At 38.6% G+C, this 22,107-nt stretch overlaps 1 protein-coding gene across 4 annotated transcripts in view; it reads left to right on the top strand.

Annotated features, from left to right (window-relative positions):
• Positions 1 to 22,107, top strand: part of znf516 (zinc finger protein 516) — a 66,364-nt gene that overhangs the window by 32,960 nt on the left and 11,297 nt on the right. For 3 of the 4 annotated variants that reach the window (XM_036567601.1, XM_036567603.1, XM_036567605.1), the window contains exons 2-3: positions 8,501 to 10,409; positions 18,423 to 19,667. In XM_036567601.1, the coding sequence (XP_036423494.1) occupies positions 8,717 to 10,409; positions 18,423 to 19,667 (2,938 nt within the window). In that variant the 5' untranslated portion in view covers positions 8,501 to 8,716. The remainder of the gene's footprint in view (positions 1 to 8,500; positions 10,410 to 18,422; positions 19,668 to 22,107) is intronic. The other variant, XM_036567604.1, reaches the window with a different exon arrangement.

Here is a 22,107-nt window from a genome sequence, read left to right as displayed (position 1 = left end):
TAAACAAAGTCATTCAGAGTGGTTTGGTATAAAATGCTCCGTTTTGAGAAACAGAGTCAGAATTGTTCACAGTGGTGGTGATAGGAACCAGACGTCTGAAGAGTTTAATGCATCTAAAAGCTCCCTCACAGAAATGGTAACTAATACACTGAGACGTTGCTTAACGGTAGTTTTGCGATTACATTGTGGCCTAAATCACATTTTTTAAAATCCATTCATTGTGGAGGGGTACATGCAGTGTTGTGAGGCAAAATAGTCCCCAAAGAAAACAGTTTTTTTCAGATTTATCACTATTTTGCCATCATCAACATCACATATAAACTCAGCAGACTCGTGTAGGTTCACTGGTGGTTTCGGATAGTAAATAAAATGGCTGTATTTGTGTTGTAGTCATGGCGACCCCTGGTTCCTATCACCACCACTGTAAAGAAATCTTTGTTTCTCCATAATGAGCCGTTTCACATCAAACCACTCTGAATCCGTTTGTTTAGATCTCAGAAATAGAAATATGTCAAAAATGCAAAAAATTCAGTCCCCTTTAAGATACAGAGTTGCTGTAGCCTTAGTTGCCGCTGTTGTGACAAGATCTTGTTTTATTGTACGTTGATTGAACAGGAAGTAATTTGAACTATTTCTATTGATCCATTCATCGTGCAGTGTTCACACAATGTAACGAGCAGCTGACATTTTCAAATGGCATTAAAAAAAAAACTTACTACTGATCATTGGAAACTGTAGTGGCTCCTTAAAGCTTCCAAAACAGCACAACAGCTGCCACAGGAGTAGCACAGAAAGTGTGGTTAACTATATAAGGTTTGAGCTGGAGTTAGGGGTGGACAATATGCCGATACTTATTATCATAATAGATTATGTCACATTGCTTGACAGTATGCTTTTCTGATCATCAGCACTTGAAGACCACTGACCATCTGCATGTTTGATTATATAATTAGCCCTGTTTAACTAGACTTAGTGTGTCTCAAAAGTAAGGAAACACCCATATAAAATGGAAACACTTTGGCAGACGGTGATCCAATTTTAGACACAATCTGTGGGGGAAGGAGAAACCATGTCACCAACATGGAACATTTCATGAATTTCTAAAACTGGATCACCGTCTGCCAAACCGTTTTCATTTTTATGGGTGTTTCCTTATTTTTTAAGACACCCTGTACATCACACTCTCTGAAAAGTAGTATTTTTTAGTATTGCAGCACTACTGGTCCTTTTTTGTCTGTTCCAACTTATCACGTCAATAAAAATTCAATATGTTGATGCATATTATGCATTGTGAAGATGTCTTGAAGCATTCTGTTTTTTTTGCTGGAGCAGCTCAGCGTTGCCTAAACATTCTGCTCTTCCTGACTGCAATAAATAAATACACTGCATCTTGTGAAGTGAAATGATCTTAAATCTAGTCGACATATCTAATATTTCCCATTTTGAGATGGATGTGCTCTTATTATAAGATCATTTAGCTTATTTCTAGACTTGTTTTAGGTCATTTTATTAAGTAAAGTGATCTCACTACACTGGCAGATAATTTTGCAGGTTTCAAACACATTTTTTAAAAACAAGCAAAACTATCTGCCGACATAGTGAAGTAATTTTACAAAATAAAATTACTTAAAACAAATAAAAATGTCCATAAATAAGGAAAATAATCTTAAATTTCGCTTACAACAATCTCAACAGGAGAAATATTAGATTTTTTTGACTATATTTAAGATCATTTTACTTGACAAGATACCATTTTTGCAGCGTACATCACCAAGCTTTTTTAATATATGTGAAATATCAGCTCCTGTACAGTCAGGCTAAGATGAGTGGTTTCACATTCCATAATATTGGATGGTAAAATTGGTGTGATCCCAATTCCACTCATTCTTCTTAGATTCATTACACTTTTGTGGCCAACTAAAAAAGTGACAATAAAAAACAGCAACAGCAACCTGTACTGAGCATTTCTGCTAGGCTTCAACTTACATGCTTTCACTTTCCTCCTTCCTACATCTGCAGCAGAGTTAGGGTTTGTCTCAAAATGACTGCTATTATTATTATTATTATTATTATTAGTAGTAGTAGTAGTAGCAGTAGTTGCAGTAGTAGTAGTATAGTAGTATAGTATGGATGGATTCATAATCCGTGATGTTCTTGGAAGCATCAATATATGTACTTACAGAGACAGCGACAGTTTTTGTCCAGCAATTTTGAGACGGTTCCTACTTCTGAAGCAGTGATAGTCTAAGTCAGTGAGAGTCCAAGCTTAATCTTTATCGAATAAATCAGAGGAAAACCATAAACACCCCCCCCCCAAACCCAGTTTAACTGTTTACTCTGATTATTCTCCACTCAGTTTTCAGAATAAGAGGACTCTGTTACGGACACAGGCCTAATTCAAAAGGGCTTGTTATATGGATTATTGATAGAGCATATATATAAAGTTTTTGCTGATTTTATGGTTATTAAGACAATAAAATCTACATCTGCAAATTTGCACATCGCACTGCACACACATAAAAAAAATCTCCAGGATCTGCTTTGTCTCCAGTAATTTGCTCTTCTGTTGTCTAGCCTGTCCTAGAACATCACATTCGTAGTTGGGTAACTCTCCCCAAGCGTCTGGGTAAACAGAGCATTTGGTAAAGGACACACACACACACACACACACACACACACACACACAGCTCAATTTGAAAAATGCACTGATCCTGCATTGATAGAGCCCCAAGATGAGCTCAACTGTCTGGGGATAAGTAGGTCAACAAAGCTGAGGTAAGCCCTCAGAGAACAAGCACGTTTCAATAATAACCCCACTGCTGTTGTGCTGTGTGTGTGTGTGTGTGTGTGTGTGTGTGTCTACTTACACACCTCCTAAACCTCCCAGTAGCTTTGAAACTGGAACTCTGTGTTTTTGCTTGTACGTGCACAGCAGCTACACAGCGCTATGATAAACGTGATAGATTATCTTTACATTCTGATATTGATATCCGATAAAATAAATAAACATGATTGGGTGTCATGGTTTCACGGTTAGTCGTGGTGTACGATCAGACAGTTAGCTCACCATTGACTTTATACGGATTAATTTGCATTTCCAACTGTTCCTGTCTATGAGTCGTACATCCTGAAACAGTGGAGTTCAGCCCATTTTAGCCGTGACCTCCCACCCTCTCCACTCACTCTGGAGCTCCTTTTCCACACCTCTCTGCACACAGGTCACAGGGACTTCTTAAGGCCAGTATAGAACATTGCTAGCTAGTAATGTCAAACAACAGCTAACAAGTACATGGTAAACGCAGCACCTAGCAGCTCTTTCTCAGATTATTCGTTCTGCACGAAGCAGCATACATAGTGTTCATGAGCCTTTTAGCATAGTTGGCTAATAATCATGTAATATTGATTCACAGAAGACAACAAAGTTACAGTTTGGCTCAGAGCTGCACACTGGTGACTTTTTATCTCTGTATGCCTTCTTTCGTTCATGTTATTTTGGCTTATAATAAGTTGTGATATCTTTGTTTTCATATGTTATCAAATTAGCCTTGTATTTGTTTTTTTTTTTTAACCTCGTGTTAGTTCTCTTATTTATCAGAAGAACATTAAGTAACAGAAGTAACAATTACAATATGACTATATATATATATATATATATATATATATATATATATATATATATATATATATATATATATTTACAGGAGAATGAAAAACCTACTTTACTTTTAATGTAAGTCAATGGAACCAGACTTTTTTCCAAGTCATTTTGGGCCGTTTCATTTGCTCCATTCATCATGAAATTTACACACAATGCAAAGGACAACAGGTATTTGAAATAATGTCCAAAACTGAAAAACGACAAAAATGGAGATACAACGTTTTTCTTCCGACAGCAGCGATATTAAATTTTATATATATATATATATATATATATATATATATATATATATATATATATATATAATATGAATTAGAAGAAAATACATTAAATGAGATGTAAATGCTTATATTAAAGCTGCACTATGCAAGTTTTGGGGATTTGGAGACCTCTCTGGTGGAAATGAGTAATTGCACGCAACTTGCGGATGAACAACATGGGTTGTGCTTTCGGACCTCTGATTGTCATCATAGCATATTTTTCTCCCGACTCAGTAATGCTGCTTCTTTCAATTGTAACAAAAATTGTAGCAAAAATACTTGGCAATATCTAAATCTATATCTAAATGTCTTAAAACTACTAAGGAAATACACACTTTATTGAAGGTCAGTGCTCATAAGACTACACCACCCCTCAGTAAGCCTATATAAATGTCTTTACAAGTTAGTTGTCTTGAGAGGCGTATGTAGGAGTTCTGTAGCCTTTTAAACACAGTGAAATGTTCAGAAGGCTACACAACATCTACATGGGCTCTCATGACAGCTGGCTTAAACCCATATAGACATTATAAAGGCTTATTCCAAGAAGTGTTATTTGTTGTAAGACTTGCTGATTTCAAAATTTACAAATGCTGCCAGTTGTTGGAATAAGGCTTTATAAAAGTGTGTCCCAAAGGGCTTATTTAGGTGTGGCGTACACTTACGAATGCTGCTGATTCTATGATAAAGTGTTACCAAAATGCGTAAATATAGCTTTTGAAATGTGATAAAAGCACCTAAGACTCTGTTTCCATGCACAGTAGAATGAGCCAAGTTGTCATGAGCCAAGTCTGCTTATCAAACAACAGAACATCAGAATTACCCTCTCATCTTTTATTAACTGCTGTGCCAAAAATGTACTTAGAATAAGGTAAAACCTTCGTGCTTTTATAAGACAAATAATCTTATCAGAGAGCAGTGCAGTTACCTAAAATGCTGTTTGACAGACACTCGACTGTATCCTCCCTCGCTGCTAAAGACGAGGTAGTGTTCGTTTATATAATAATACGAGTTTTTCGCTCGGCGGAGTTGCGTATGTGTGGGTGTATGTGTGTCTGTATGTGAGTGGTGAAATGCAGTTGTTTTATAATGGATTATTGATTGCTGGGAAAGAGAGAGGCTCGGCCCTGAGGCTTCGTCCCAACCGGCTCCTCTCCTGCCCACAGTGAATGCGGCCCTTAACGCCTCAGCGCGCACACATACGCGCACACACATACTCAATTTAGGTCTGCGAGCAGACGGCCATCCCTCATTCTGACTAGGAGAGGGAACTGGGTCTGGGATGAGACTGGCACCACTGTCCTTAAGACAAAGAGACTCTCACACACGCAGCACTGTGCAGAGGTCGGAGACCAACCTTCGTTTATTTAACATTTGGTATCAGGAAAAAAAGTTAAATATAGTTAGATATATAACAGAAGCCTAAACTAATTCATTTGTCCAGCTTCCTTTTTTTTCAGACGCCTGCAGGGTTATTTAGTTCAGTCTTAGAAGTTGGTTGTACTTTCTACTTATCACAGTCCAAGTAAACACATTCAGTGATGTTGAGGTCTGGACTCTGGGGTGGTCAGTCCATTGCTCAGCTTCTTTGTTTGATGTGTCCGTCTCCTTTTCTCAGTGAGGTTCTTCTTGAACAGCCACACATCCTTTCAGACCCACAGCGCTGAGTCGTCTTCTCACAGTGGAAGGATGATGGATGTTGATTGTTTCAGATCTGAAGCAGCTTGATTTTCTCCGCTCTGGTGTTTATCTGATGGGGACCGTTTTGGTGGTCTACCAGGTCCACCATGTACATTTTTGGCCCTACTGCCAACTCCTCAACCATCATTTAAAAGGGGAATTCCACCTATTTTTCAAATTTTCTGTGTGATTCAATCAGTAAAATGTAAACAAAGTCCTTCAGAGTGGTTTGATGTGAAATGCTCCATTCTAGAAGGAATTAGAGTCACAGTGGTGGTGATGGGAACCAGACATCCCAATTGTTTATGCCTCTACAAGCTTCCTCACAGAAGGTTTTTACACAAAACGGTTATGAACTGCCTGATGCCTGATACATTATTTGACAATAGGTTTGAGAAGGTTTGGGATGAAAACACATTTTTTAAGGTCTGTTCATGGCAGATAGGTACACACAGGGTATTATGAGGCAAAATAGACCCCAAAGAAAACTTATTTTTGCAGATTTATTACTATTTTACCACCATCAACATTCCATAGAAAAACTCAGAAGACACGTGTAGGTTCACTGGTGGTTTTGGATAGTAAATAAAATGTCTATATCTGTGTTGTAGTCATGGTGACACCTGGTTCCTATCACCACCACTGTAAAGAAATCTGAGTCTCTACAATCAACCATTTCACATCAAACCACTCTGAATGACTGGTTACATCTTAAAGGGAAATTCCACCAATTTTCTAAAATGTCTGCATAATTAAACCATTAGGATGTAGTTCAGAGTGGTTTGGTGTGAAATGCTTCATTCTATAGAAATTTGAGTCAGAATTGTTGATGGTGGTGGTGATAGGAACTAAAAGCTCTAAAAGATTATGGTTATGAGTAAGCTGCCTGATGCCTGAGACATAGTTTTATGATAGTTTTGAGAAGGCCTAAAATGTTTTTTTTTTTTAATCCATTCATGGTGGAGAGATAAATGAAGTGAATAGGCAAAATAGCCCCCAAAGAAAACGTATCACTGTTTTACCGTCATCAACATTACATATAAAAACTCAGGTTCACTGGTGGTTTTACATGGTAAACAAAATGGCCATGTTTGTGGTTCCACTACTAACAAAGTTTCATTACAATGAACCGTTTCGCTTCAGAGCACTCTGAATGACTTTGTTTACATCTATATGCAGATTTTAGTGGTATGCTTAGCTTGCATTCTGCAAAACTATTCCCTGACAAACGAGAGAGCTGTTTGGAACTGATGGAAAGCAAGACAAAATGGCAGGAAATCCTGATTCCTGGCTGGGAATTGTGTGATTACAGATTCAAACTGTGCCATGTCCTCCTCAGCAGTAATTATCAATGTGCTTGCAAACAGAATTTTTTTTTAGGTGCTTGTTTGAGTCAGAAAAGACACAGGCAAGCTGTTAAAATGAGTCAGTCTAATGCACTCTGAAAAGAGACACGTTTCCCTATGAGGGATGAGGCATCAAGAAGCTCAGTCTGTCTCTGTGTGCACATCAGCCTGTCAGAACTGCTTGCCTGATGCAGCCAGACAGCTTCTCATCCAGGCCCTGAAGGTAGCTCGCATAGCTACATATTAGACATACTAATGATGTTTGCTTCTAGCTTGCTCTCTTTCTCTTTTTCTCTTTAAATGGTATATCAGTGGAGTCCAGTATGCTTTGTCCAATTATACTGTACTGACAATATGCGCAGAGAAGGAATAAACAACGTCCTGCTGGCAATGATAACTTTACAGGAGAAGGAAAAAACATAATTAACTTTTAATGCAAGTTAATGGAACCAGACTTTTTTCCAAGTCAATTTGGGCCATTTCTTTTGGTCTGTTCATCTTGAAATTTACACACAATGTAAAGGGCAGTAGTTTTCAAATTATGTTAAATGACAAAAATGGACATACAGGTTTTAGTCTGACAGCAGCGATATGTATGTGTAGCAGGCAGTAGGCCCATAATCATAGTGATTACTGAGTTTTCTGACTCTTGCTTCTGCCTGAATGTAGATGTGACTGCTTACGTAATACTACATTTCTCCATAATTCAGTAACTGAGATATAAACAAAGCCATTTGTAAGTGTTATGATTTGAAACGTGCCACTCTGGAGAAGCTCACCAACTTCTGATGTCGTGATTTTTACTACACAATATAGCATTTTTACTTGTTATCCAAAATCTTCAGTGAACCTGAGTTTTTATATGTAATGCGAATAATGTGAAAACTTTTGGGGACCATTTTGCTATTACAATGCCTTGCATATACCTCTCCGCCATGAATATATGATTAAAAGTAGTTTTAAGCCAAAACTTTATCAAAACTATTCCAAAACACTGTTTTAAATCAAGTTAAGTTTTCAAAACCATTTCATGTAATAACTGTGTGTGTAGTAGCTTTAAGATGCATTGCACTCTTCAAGTGTCTGGTTTCTGACTCTAGAATGGAGCATTTCACAGCAAACCACTCTGAATGATCTTGTTTACATCTGAAGGATTTCATTGAGCAGAAAGTTTCCCCTTCTGGATTATGCAAGTAGGTCTGTGCAAAACAGAAGTTCAAAGTACCTAAAATTCTGCACAAAGGAAGTGCACATTGGTTGCGCAGCATTTCAGATATAATGCATAGTCCTTGCTCTTTGATGGTTCCTTTAAGCACATTTCCACAGCAAAGACTACGCCATATACACAGCAGGAATGCCCAGAGTTTCATGTTATCCATCTAATGCATCACTATGGCTATTATAAGCGTAGCGACTCACTAGTCTTCAAAATGTAGAAAATGGATGAAAGCACCATCATATGCATTTTTTTTTAGAAATGCTTACTCATCTACATGTACAAACTTATATTTAGTTGCTAGGCTGGCTCATCATCTAATGCTGCTTTTGTTTCTCCACAGGTCACAGGATGAGGCAGGTCTCCCGTAGGTAAAATGATTCATAGCGGAAACCATAATCAAGTGAAAAACAGCACAACTACCCGGCATCAATCATCAGTGAGACTTACGGTAAAGAGAACTTTCATTCAGGACATATGACTAAAGCTGACCCATATTTACTAGGATATAACAAACTGGACGACAGATAGCCACATAGCAGATCATTCGAGCCTTAACATGGAGGTTGAACGGCAAGAAATCGCAGTGGATGACCCCATCTCCAAGGCCACCCATAATAAGGCAGATGAAGAGAAGAATCAGGGCCATAACTGTGAGCTCTGTGGCAGAACTTTTCCCTTCCTAAGCTCTCTGTCCCAGCACATGAGGAAGCACACTGGGGAGAAGCCGTACAAGTGCCCCCATTGCCAGCACCGCTCAGCGCAGAAAGGCAGTCTGAAGGCCCACATTCGCAGCCACAAGCTGGACAGTATGAATCAGAGCCCAGGAGTTGGTGACGAGGAGGCAGAAGATGAGGGAGAGAAGGAAGGAGGGGTACCTGAGGAGCAGGGTGGTTGTTCCAGCCCAACAGAAAGCACCTCTGCCTGCAATAAGGTGGTCAATGGCGAGGAGGCCACTAAAGCCAGAAAGAAAGGGGCTAAAAAGGAGAGGACATCCAATGAGGGAGGCAAGCAGTGTTCACTTTGTAGGAAGAGGCTCCGGAGTCAGGCCGAGCTGGAGCAGCATATGCAAGACCTCCATGATGCCTCCCAGGAGGAGCTCCCGCAAGCCCGAATGGAGAAGACCCCTCCAGTGGAAGAAGAATCCATGATTGAGGAAGGCCCTTGCATGGAAGAAGCAGAGAAAGAGAATGAGCTTGGCAAAGGGGACTTTCCTTGTGATCAGTGTGACCAGGTGTTTACTCAAGCCTGGTTCCTCAAAGCCCACATGAAGAAGCATCAGAGTGCCCTTGATCACGGTTGCCGCATCTGTGGCCGGCGCTTCCGCGAGCCCTGGTTCCTGCGCAGCCATATGAAGACCCATGGCACGAAGGCCAAGCCCAAGAGTGACTCTGAACCTCCCGCTACCGTCAACAACGTGTCACAGGATGAAGCTTCCCTGGTAAATGAGGTATGCCTGTACGAACTGTGCGCCAAGTGTGGGAACTTCTTCCATGACCGCAAGAGTCTGCGGCTGCACGAGCGAGTCCACAATGCAGAGCAACCTTCAAACAAGAGCGATGATCATTTATCTCCTGCCACCAAGAGACGCTTCATGGAGTGCCTGAACCTGCAAGCGGCGGGTGAGACGGAGAAGCTATCTGAGGGGAGTCTTGGCAAGAGAATCCCAGAGTTGGACCCTGTGAGCAGCTACCAGGCATGGCAGCTGGCCACCAGGGGCAGGGTGGTGGAAGTTTCTGAGAAGGGCTTGGGCTGGGAGGAGAGGCTAGCAGATGCAGATGTGGCCTACGATCGGGAAAAGGGCGAGTATGTGTTACTGAGACAAGAAAAGAGGAAAAAACAGCTGGATGCCTCCCTGACCATCCCGAATAAGAAGAAGCGGGGGACAGTGACCCACAGTTCAAGCAACTCCAGCAGCAATGCCGATCAGCAGAGAAGCAGTGGGCAGGCATCTACGGGAGATGGTAGCGCTGAGAGTTTGAGTGACTCTGAGTACCGTCCCTCTCCCCGCCATAGCCGGAAGAATTCCCAAAACAAGACCTCGGAGTGCTTGGAGTGTGGAAAAGGCTTCCGAACTCAGCAACAGATGGTGATACACATGCTCATAAGACATGGCGGCATGAGCGACGGCATGAATGGGGTTTCACTGCAAGAGAGTCTGTTTGCTAAAAGGCAGCCCAGTCTTTCTAAACCCGGGGACTCTGCTACAGACGTCAAGGACCAAAGTCAGAGGATACAACCTGAAGGTACAGGTAAGGGAATAACTCACTTTATCATTAACGACCTTGACACTTAGCTGCATGTGTTGTGTTGGTTCATTAGGCCGTACAGTTTTGCTCAATTCAGATTTCAAGAGATTCTAATTTTTGAGCTGAAAGAGGCTGATTTTTCTGTTCAAGATTTGTATTGTAAGCAGTGTAAAGCTGGCTGAATTGTGGAACAGGTGGAAGTGAAGCATATTCACTCTACAGAAAGGGATGAACTGTGAGAGGAGTGAGAATAATATGCAGGATATAGACTCTGCCACTGCTGCATTTATTCCCTGGATGACCAGATATGGCAGTAAAGTAAAGGATTAATGATGGATAATGCGAGGCAGGCTTAGCTGCTGCAGTGACTCAATATCTGTAGACGGTCTGGAAGTACAGTGAGATTTCCTTTGTTTGATTTCACCAAGTAAACTGAGTAATGACACCATTACATATAGACTCGTATTTTGGTCTCAGAGCATGGAATTTAGTGGGGTGTATGAAAAGGCTTTTGTGGTGCAAAAAAACTATTATGTTGTTAATAGCGGTGAGGAATCTGTCTCACATGCAGTGACTGTATTCAATTACACCAAAAGCTTTACATGTGCAAGCTTTTGAAAAAGAGGGCTTTAGGCACTGACTGTGTAATCCAGTATCCCGAGTAATGGAGCAGGGAGACATCTTGTGGGAAAATGCCGAAGCACAGTTGAATCTGGAACAGTGGCTCTTCACCGCACTAGCACACAGCAGTGTCCTTATATTAGCTGATGTGAGGAACTACTTATCTTCCAGCAATTTAAAGGAAAAAGTGAGGTATAGATATTGGACAAGAAGTCCAGTGGTAAATAGTTCAGTGAAATATAACGTTTACACAATTCTGTACTAACCCCAGATGCAGTCGATCAGTTAAGGTATGTTTGGTGTCCATATTTTGCCTTATTAGTTTCGTTGCTAACAAACACTAGAAGTCAATAGTCACCCAAATCTTTTCTTTAAATGCATCCTCAGAACTTCTCTCAGCCTGTTCAAACCATATGCAGTCTAATTAATTACTATAAAATAAAATAATAATTACTATAAAATAATTATTACTATATAATTACTATAAAATAAAATAATAATTACTATAAAAATGGACGAAACGTCATCATGTAGCCAAATGCAACAGGCAGCCATTTTAGGCAACAGGTGTCGAATTCCGATGCTCCTTCTTAAGTGTGAAAATTTAGTTTTATAGTTCACAGTAAGTCAGACTGTATCCTAAACCACATTGAGAAGTCTGTGTGACCGTAATGAAGAGTTAATGAAGAGCTGGATGTGGTTTGAGCAAGTTGAGAGAAGTTTTGGGGATGTAGATTTGGGTGACTGTTGACTTCTTGTCTTCATTAGCAACGTTAGACTCGTAGTTCCAGTGCCAAACTAAAGAAGCAAAATTTGGACTCCTACTACTAATCTGGGGTTAACTTATTTCTAGACGTGTTTTTCTTTTTTTAAGTTATTTTATGTAGAGCAGTCGGCTCATTAGTTGCTCGTGTTACATCAATGTAACACAATTGTTTCAAGCAAAATTATCTGCCAATGAAATAAGACTATAGTGTAGATCAAATGACTTAAAACAAGTATGAAGTGTCCAGAAATAAGTTAATTTATAATGTTTTTACAAAAATCTCGCAATGGGAAATAGTAGAGACAGTCTTATGCAAAATTTGTGCACCCTTGGTCAATTATATGTTTTGTTAAGTCAACGCATCCTATATAGAGAACACACTTCTGCACGCTTTAATGCACGATTACTGCTCATTTGCTGAATTTAACATATTGTTAATATAGTAAAACATGAGATGTGACAAGTGCAAAAATTATGGTTCATTTTATACTTTTTTTATATAATTTTTTTAATATGTTAAACTCAGCAAATAAATATGGTGCAGTAGAATTTACAGAAAAATGCCATATTTAAGTTTGTTCTCTAAGAACATATTAACATATTTGCAACAAAATTCGTCTAAACTTTTGCCTACAACTGTATATTAACTAGATTCAAGATGATCGCACTTGTCAAGATATCATTACATTATATCGCTGCTGTCAGAAGAAAACCTCGTATCTCCACAAACAGGTATTTTCAAATTATGTAAAAAACTGAAAAACGTTTTTCAGTTTTTGACATAAATTGAAAATACCTTTTATACTTTACATTGTGTGTAAATTTCATGGTGAATGGACCAAAAGAAACGGCCCAAAATGAAAAGTCTGGTTCCATTGACTTACATTAAAAGTGAAGTAGGTTTTTTCCTTCTCCTGTAAAGTTACCATTTTGGAGATACGAGGATTTCTTCGGAAAACAGTGATATATGACATCATTAGGCGTTCTAGTGAAAAAAATTTGATTGCTTTATACACTGCAAAAAAAGGCATCTTGCCAAGTGAAATTATCTTAAATCTAGTCGATATATCTAATATTTCTCATTCTGAGATGGTTTTGCACTTATTATAAGATTATCCAGCTTATTTCTAGACACTTTTCACTTGTTTTCTTAAAAATTCTGCATAGTAAGATAATTTTACTTAATAACATTTCTTAAAACAAGTAAAAATGTCAAAAAATAAGGTAAATAATCTTAAATTAAACTTACAACAATCTCAACAGGAGAAATATTGGATTAATTGACTGAATTTAAGATAATTTTACTTGACAATATACCATTTTTTGCAGTGTAGTATTCATTCTAAATAAAAAGTTTTGGCATCCCTGGTTAATGTTTTATTGATTTTCTAATTGGAATAAATGAACGCGTCCTCTACAGGGAAAAAAACCTAAATAGGAACATTTTAGCTCTTTTAGTTTCTGTTTATTTGCTAAATTTAACATATTGTAAAGGAAAAAAAAAACACTTTAAAATGTGATCTGTGCCCAAACTTTAGCAGAAGTCATATTTTCTGTTTTTTTTATTTTTATTATTTTCTTCTAATCTGTTAAATTAATTAAATAAACATTAATTGTCCATTAAAATGTGCAGAAGTGTGTTCTCTGTAGAGGATGTGTTCACTTATTTTCACTTACAAAATCAACAAAACATGTAACCCGACCTTCTAAAGAAAAGGGATGTTTTTCTTTTGCACTGTTTGGTGTGACAAGGCTGTTTTCATCGATCCACTCAGCCCTACTTCTCACTTCTGTTTATGTACAAACTCCCGTAAAACAGCTGCAGCTGATCTAACTTCCCGTATTGCTAACAGGCCGGGACCTGGCTTCAGTCCTAGCAGCTGGTTGGCCTTTTGACAGTTATCGCAGAGCATTAGCAGCCCCTGATTTGTCTGATTTTCTGCTCGTTTGACTGTGAGCTCACAAGCCCTCTTTGCATGATGCTATTTCAGGATTTCCTGTGTCAGGAAGACAACCCTGAAGAGGGGTTTTGTGTCCTTTTTTTTCCGCTCTTCCCTTTTCTGTGTGAGAGTACGCATGTAGCCGAGGACAGAGCTCACAGATTCCTCTCAGTTTGACCACAGCATGACCTGGATAGACAGACATGAAGAACAAATTTGGTGTTTCTGGAGTAAATGCTGCTTATTCGCATGAGTGCTGGTGTATTGTTCACTGCAGACACCTGTTTTGCCTCTCAGTGTAATAATTTAACAAAGAGTCTTCCACCATTCCTAGAAATGTGTACTCTCTTAACACAGATGTGTTAAAAACAACACATTCTGTCTCTAACTAGACACATCAGTTACTTTTAACACAAAATGTGTTGAAATATTTCTGTGCCCTGTTATGGACACTTTTTGTGTCACTTTTAACACAGAAAAAAAAAACAAAAAGTGTTAAATGGGTTACACAAATAAGTGTTGTTATTTAACACATCCCATTTTAGAGCGTATCAATTATGAGAAGTATGTATCTCCTGAAGCCACATCATTGTGGAGGCCCAATTCAAATTTCGCAAAAAGAAGTTTTCCCCTTAAAGGGGAAATTCCACTGATTTTCAACATTTCTGCGTAATTCACTGCATATGCATGAGACACCTGTTACTGAACTGGTACTGAAGAATCACACACACACACACACACACACCCACTCTTCTTAAGCTGCTTATCCTTCTGGGTCGCGGTTGAAGAAACATGCATATAATGAAAATCTGCATTAATGCAGTGAGATTTTATTCCAAGACATTTTGGACTTTTTCCTTTGCTCCATTCACACAATGTAAAGGGCAGCTGGCATTTTCAAATGATGAAAAAAGCAAAGACAGATATTTGACTATGTAAAATCAGTGTCAGTCTCATTTACTCATTTACACTAGCATTAAAAAGTTAAGAATCACTATTAAGAGGTTTACAGTCAATGTTTTTAATAAAACACAACCAAATTAGTCGTAGACAAGTTCTAATGTGCTCATCCTGTACACCTTCACAGGTTTCAGATGATCAGTATTACACTAAGAAGCTGTAAATAAAAAAAATAAAAAGTGTTAGTTGTGTCTTGAATAATGAGCAGAGTTGTAGAAGATTCTAAGATGATATCATATTTGAATAGTGGAGATCAAACCTCAAGGCAGATAGCTTGACCAAAAAATAATGTAATTAGATCATTACAGTATATTATTTAGCATTGTGTTCCCATACAGTTATATATATATATAGTTTTAGTGTAAGTGAGTGGAACCAGATGATTGTACAAGTGATTTTGGGTTGTTACTTATGGTCCGATCATAGATGGATGGATGGATGGATGGATGGATGGATGGATAGATAGATAGACTTTTTTTTCTCCTGTAAACTTACCATTTTGGAGATACGAGGTTTGTTATGCAGCGTTATGTAAAACAAAATTAAACGCAACAGAATCTTCAAATTGTAACTTTTATTTTGGACCGTTTCTATTGGTCCATTCATCATGAAATGTTCACACAATGCCATAGGCTGCCATCTAGGCTGCCTAGGTAATAACCTCAGGTTTATTACACACTAAGACTATTCTTAGGTTATAGGAGTGTATAATCAAACTTTGGGCCTGTTGGTCATTTAAGGGGATAAGTGGTGAAAATGGAGTTACAAAGTTTTAATAGAACAGTAATACTGAAATACAGACCCTGTGGTTAAAACTGAGACACACGTAGAGTTTTGCATTTCAAAATATAAAGGATTCTCTGAGCCTGAAGAAGGAGGGAAGTATCACTGTCAAATGTGCTGGACAAAATCAGTCTGTTCACTGCTGACACACAGCCTGTTCACTGTAAATCACTTTCCCCAGACCTTCCCCATCATTATCCGCCTTTAACACAAGGATCAGTCTTTAGAGGGTGTTTAATGCACGGGAACGGACATGATGGTTAAACTCGTGAATAGTGCGTCTGAGAGGACCTCCCACTGCGATTTGGCTGAAAAGCAGCACCTCAGAGGCTGAAAGAGAACTGTACAGCGGCCAGTCTGAGCCACAAATACAAACCAGATGGCACAGAGAGAGAGAGAGAGAGAGAGAGAGAGAGAGAGAGAGAGAGAGAGAAAGAGCTACTGTGGGTTCACTGAACTGAGTGTAAACAAACATCTCCCTGACAGATGAGGGAAGGTGGGTCCAGACTGTGTTCTCAGGCCCTGCTCAGTTACTCCTCTTATGCCTTCCTTATGTTCTTCACCCAGTAGAACGCGTGGGAGGATGCAGCTACTGTTCTCACATTCTGTGGCTGAGATGCTTCATGTGGCTGCTTGAATGTAACACTAACAATATATATGGCTCTAGTAGCATTATTTTTGTAATTATGCATACAGATGCATATGCATTCTACGCAAATGACTGTGTGACAGACTATATCAAAGATTATTTGAGACCTAAACCTGATTTACCTCGGAAAGGTTGCGTGGTCTCGTTATGTGGGCAGCGTAATTATTATTATACTCTTTGAAATGGCAAAGAAATGCTGTCAAGGGAGGCTGAGAGAACACAGCCTGTTCTGCAGGGTCTAAAAGGGTAATTATGTATAAGATTATCTGAAAGGTCTTGTGTCACAGGTCAGTAAAGCCTTTCAGTTCTTTGGGCTCATCAGAAAGTACATGGTGGACTACTGTTTCCACAGTGAAGTGCTGCCATCTTGTGGTCAGAGGCATGTATCACATCGGTTCAGGGAAGCCTACAGTGCAGAAGCAGTTAAAGCGCACAAGCTGTTTAACAACATATGACCGTATTTGACACTCATAGCATGACTTGTTATTCACCTTACATTACCGTAAAGTGCTGTGCAAAAGTTGTAGGCAATTTTTTTACACACACATATATATATATATTTTTTTCTTCACTCTTAAAAATGGTGGTTCTTTAAGGGTTCTTTACTAAAGAAAATTGTTACGTAAAGAACCATGAGCACACAAAGAACCCTTAGCATGATTAAAGGGTTCTTTGCATCATGAAAGGGTTCTTCAGATTGGTGGAGAGTGTGTTTTATATGGTTCTATATAGAACCTTTTTGAAAAGGGTTCAAAATATCACTAAAAAGGGTTCTTCTATTGTTACAGGCTTGACATCATAACAATAGAAGAACCTTTTTTGGTGCTATATAGACCACTTTTTAAAAAGATTCTATACAGAACCATTTTCTTTACTAAAAACCCTTAAAGAACCATCATCGTAAGAGTGTAGAAAAAAATGTGGTTCTTTGTTGTTTATTTGTACTTCTTCTTTATTCTAATAACATGGTGTTTTTAAAAGGTTACGTTTCTGAGGTAAATGGTTTGACAATGTGCTTAGGTTCCTTAGGAGCATAATACTGTATATTTTTAAAAATATGTATCAGTATTTTTGAATTTTGAAATATATTTACTTTTTTAACATATAAGTACATATAAAAAATGTACATCTTTGCATATATATTTAATCTACTTTTATGTGCATATATCGCTGCTGTCGGAAGAAAACCTTTTATCTCCAAAATTATAACTTTACAGGAGAAGGAAAAAACCTGCTTTACTTTTAATGTAAGTCAATGGAACCAGACTTTTTGGAAGTAATTTTGGGCCGTTTCTTTTGGTCCATTCATCATGAAATTTACATGCAACATAAAGGGCAACAGGCATTTTCAAATTATGTCAAAAACTGAAAAACGACAAAAATGGAGATTTTTCCTTCCGACAGCAGCGATATGTTAATGTAGTAAGGGTTTTCTTAGCTTATAAAAACATTTAACAATACAACAAATGTAATGTAAAATAAAAAAAAATAAATAATCAGTACCTTGTTATCTGGTTTGAAGAACATAGTGTTGTTCCAGATTTCTCCTTTATGCCTCCAGCCACCACATGGATTTGATAAATGTTATCAGCAGTACACTTTACCATAAAGAAGGATTGATTAGCCAAATTTGGTATTGAATAATAACTACAAATAATATTGGGCAATTTCAAGGAGTGGTTTGGAAATGTTTACACAAACACATTAACATTTTGGTGCTCAAACCTCACTGTCGGAAGAAAACCTCATATCTCCAAAATGATAACTTTACAGGGGAAGGACAAAACCTGCTTTACTTTCTTATGTTAGTCAGTGGAACCAGACTTTTCTCGAAGTAATTTTGGGCCATTCATTTCGGTCCATTCACCATGAAATTAACACACTATGTAAAGAGAAACAAGCATTTTCAATTTATGTCAAAAAGTGAAAAATGACAAAAAATAAAGATGCGAGGATTTGTTCCCACAGCAGCGATATATTGACATATATTGCACGTATATTTCGAATGAGAAGAAATGTATGTACATATATTTTTGCTGCAGATGGGATCATTTTTATAGTACAATAAAATTGCTGAAAGAGGACTTAAGACTGCCTCAGAATATATTCTTTCTGCTTGCATGGTATCATGAAAAAGACGTCAGTGTACTTGATTCTAAAAAAATTGTCCTAAGCAGTTTTGAAAGGGAGCACATGTGCCATCAGATAACTTTTTAAATGTATGTCACTCTTTTTGCTTTTGGTAACGTTCTCCTTTGATCTATGAATACTCATTTCCTGTTTTTCTGCGTTTTCAGAGAAAAAGCCATACACCTGCGACCACTGTGACTTCATCACCTCCGACCCATCTGCCATGGCGGCCCACATGCACGTTCAGCACACAGCTATCAGGGACCGGGTTCAGAAGCGTGAGGCCTTAACCAGCACATTTAGCCAAAGCCACAGTCCTTCCACCAGCCACGGAGGCTTCCCCAGGCTGAGGAAAGCCCTGCTGCAGCAGCCATACTGGCCCTACACCTCCTCCAACCACCTGGAGAGGGCGGCGATGAGCAGCACAACTCCTCCCTCCAGGAACAGTGATGGGAGAGGGGGCGGGAAAAGCAAAGGGCAGGGAGAGGTCAGTACCGAGAAAGTGGATGCCAGTCTGCTGAATCTTTCGGTGGAGGCGGATAACCCGAAAGAAGGAGAAGTGCAGAAAAGTCTGGTGAGGCACCAGTGCCCGTACTGTTCCCATGCTACGTTGTACCCTGAAGTTCTCTGGATCCACCAGAGGATTGCACATAAAGTTGACAGTGCTACACTGGCCCCCAAGTGGGCTCCCAAAAATGGCCTCAAGGGGCCTAAATCAATCCTTGATTTCAAGAGACGCACTGGACCACCTCCGTTTCTGGAGGGCAAGGATTGTCCATCACTGCCCCAGACACGCACCTTCCGCACGACCCCTCCTGAATCTGGGCCCACAGGAACAAAGAAGCCTAAGCCTCAAAACAGCAGTTGCGAATCCACCTCCTCACAAAGCAAGGGTGGGCACACCGGAGGATCGGCGCACGCCTCCAAACACAAGGCCAGCAACTCCCAGACAGATGAGATCGGGACCACCAAAAGCAGAATGGAGGCCCACCAACAAATTGCCACCTCTACTAGCACAGCAAGACCAACAGCAACTCCTCAGAAGACCGGAAGCCCAAAGACAGGAAGCAGAGTCATGGAAACTAGCTTGTTACCCCAGGAGGGACTTCGCTTCATGCTCTCCAGCAAGCACAATGTCTCAGAGCAGAGGAGTCCCAAAGCCCAAGCCCCGCAGACGCCCAGCCGGTCTGAACCTCAAGTCCAGGACACTCAGACCTCTGCAGGATATGACCCCTGGAGTAGGCTAGGCCTGCCCGGATCATCGTCTCACTCCCAACCCAAGAGGCAGCAAACAGCAGAAAGTCCAGAAGCTTTTACAGACATCTTCAGTTTCTTGAAAAACTGCAGCCCTCATGACCTGGCAGCGCTGTACCATCACTGGGGCTTCAGTAACATCATGATGGAGCAAGCAGGTAAGACAAGGGAGTGAGCTCAAAACACCACCAGTTCATTTGTACATCTACAGAAAGTAGAGGAAGGTTTCTAAAATGACTTGTAGAGTAAAGCTACACAGTATATCATTAGTTAATCATTACCGTTACATTGGCCTTTGCAGTACCAATATTGTAGAAGATCTTAATGTACAAATGAGTCCTCTAACAAATTACTAAGGGGTTTATTATGTGCGCTGACCCACCTCAGGAGTTCCAGATAGGTTTCTTCAGTGTTTTGATAAGAAAGGCAATTTAAGAGACATAAATAATTTTGGTCGGAGTAATTCAGGCCTATTTATTATCATATCACATTAAAGGTTCAGTTATGTGTTTTATTATATTCTAAGGCACATTGCATGTTGCTGCGGTCAGAATAAAACTTTGTATCTCCTTTTTTTTTTTACATAATTTAAAATCAGCTAACCATTATAATGAGTTAGAATGTCAACATGAATGGATGAATATATACAGTTGTATGCAATAGTTTAAACAAATTACATGTATTTTTTAGATTTTCTAAGTGAAAATGAGTTTACAGAAACAAGAGGGAACAAATTTTATAAAGGCAAATTTTAGGGCACAGTTTCTATTTATTTGATGGCAACATTTTGGAAAAAATACATCACTGTTGTTGAAACAAATCCTCGTATCTCCAAAGTGGTAACTTTATAGGAGAAGGAAAAAACCTTCTTTACTTTTAATGTAAGTCAATGGAGCCAGACTTTTTTGGAAGTAATTTTTGGCCATTACTTTCTGTCCATTCATCGTGAAATTTACATACAATGTAAAGAGCAACAGGCAATTTCAAATTATGACAAAAACTGAAAAGAGAAAAAAATGGAGATGCGAGGTTTTGTTTCCACAGCAACGAAATAAAATCTAAAATATGGCATAATTTTTGCTTAGGCCACATTTTATGTTTTATTTTTCTTATGTTTTTTTTTTTTATTTAGCAAATAAACAATAATTGTGCATGAAAATGTGCAGAAGTGTGTTCTCTGAAGATGAGGTGGAAACTTTATATACACAGAAAATCAACAAGATGACATTTGAGCAGGGGTGCCCAAACTTTTGCATACAAGTTTTTGTCTGTTACCAGTTTAGAGATAAAGAGTTTTTGTTCAGGCACTGATGATTTGCAATGTGGACCAATATGATAATTGTAAAATAATAATCTGTCCGTGTTGTGCAGTTCTGCTTCTAGAGAAATACCTGTTCTTGGCAGAATAACTGCTATCTTAGCTATTTATCTGTAGGGCTGCACAATGTAGTTGTATATAATAATACAATATATTATACAACTATATTATATAACTATTTTAGACATGGCACCCCAGATCATAACTACAAATAATGTAAAGTTCATTAATTGTGCTTCACTCATGTAAAGAAGGCATCCTGAAGACTCGCCTCAGTCTGGTAGGTGCTTTTCTGTTGCAAAGATAAATCAACCATGTCACAAAGTTTGCAGGGCTTAAAAAGATGCTTAAAATATTAGGCACAGTTTCAAAAGTCAGTACGTAAATTTACACAATTGACCTAAGATTAAATAATACTTTTCTCTTATGATTTCTCTGATTTTTCTTTTTTATCCTGTTCCATAGTCGCTTGCCGTATGTAAAACAGCTCCAAAACCAATTTTTCCACATTTGAGAAACCATTTTTAATATGAAACAATATTTTTAAAAGGTTTAACTTAGGACCTTGTATAAAACAGATTCATGTTTACTTTTTTATATCATTAACGTTATACTAAATTTAAAAAAATCATTTGTCACAGAGATTTTGGTAACTGGTGTTATCAGGACTCTTACATTACATTTTAACACAGTATTTTCAGCTCTATTAAACTGCTTCTTTGGGTCGAGGCTCATCAGAGAGGAAGCATCTCAAGGCATGAGAAGGCGAGTCACACTCGCTCACTATATTTCATTCATTTATTAATAATTTTGTTTATCCGGCAGCTCATAACGTCTGTGTGTCACTGGTGTTATGTGCTTTAATGGCTGGGTGATTAATATTATGTCAAAATAATGCCATATTATCACTTTTATTACTGAGTTTAAATAGTTGCACAAGGTCATCTGATGGCCAGTGAGTCAGCCAATTTACAGAATCCTCAGTTTTAACCAGAATGTCACTGGAGTCACTGTCACTGGTGTTACACCATATTCATACAACACCAGTGACTGTAAAATATGTTTGGAATTAAGCTCTCCTTTTAGCATATATGATAACAGGAGATGTTGATGGACAGATTAAGAGTATTTAGAGAAATACTCAGGTGCAGTAACAAAAAAAAACAAAAAAAAAAAAAACAGCCTGTTTAATTCTAAGGGAGAGAGAGAGGTTTGAAAGTCGTCCTGTAAAAACAAATTATGACTTTCTTAGGTACATAAAACCAAAGTGGACCTCAGGG

The sequence above is a fragment of the Colossoma macropomum genome, unplaced genomic scaffold, assembly GCF_904425465.1.
Source record: "Colossoma macropomum unplaced genomic scaffold, Colossoma_macropomum, whole genome shotgun sequence".
NCBI lineage: Eukaryota > Metazoa > Chordata > Actinopteri > Characiformes > Serrasalmidae > Colossoma > Colossoma macropomum.
The sequence above is the reverse complement of the archived record's forward strand: the minus strand, read 5'-3'. Positions and strand labels throughout refer to the sequence as shown.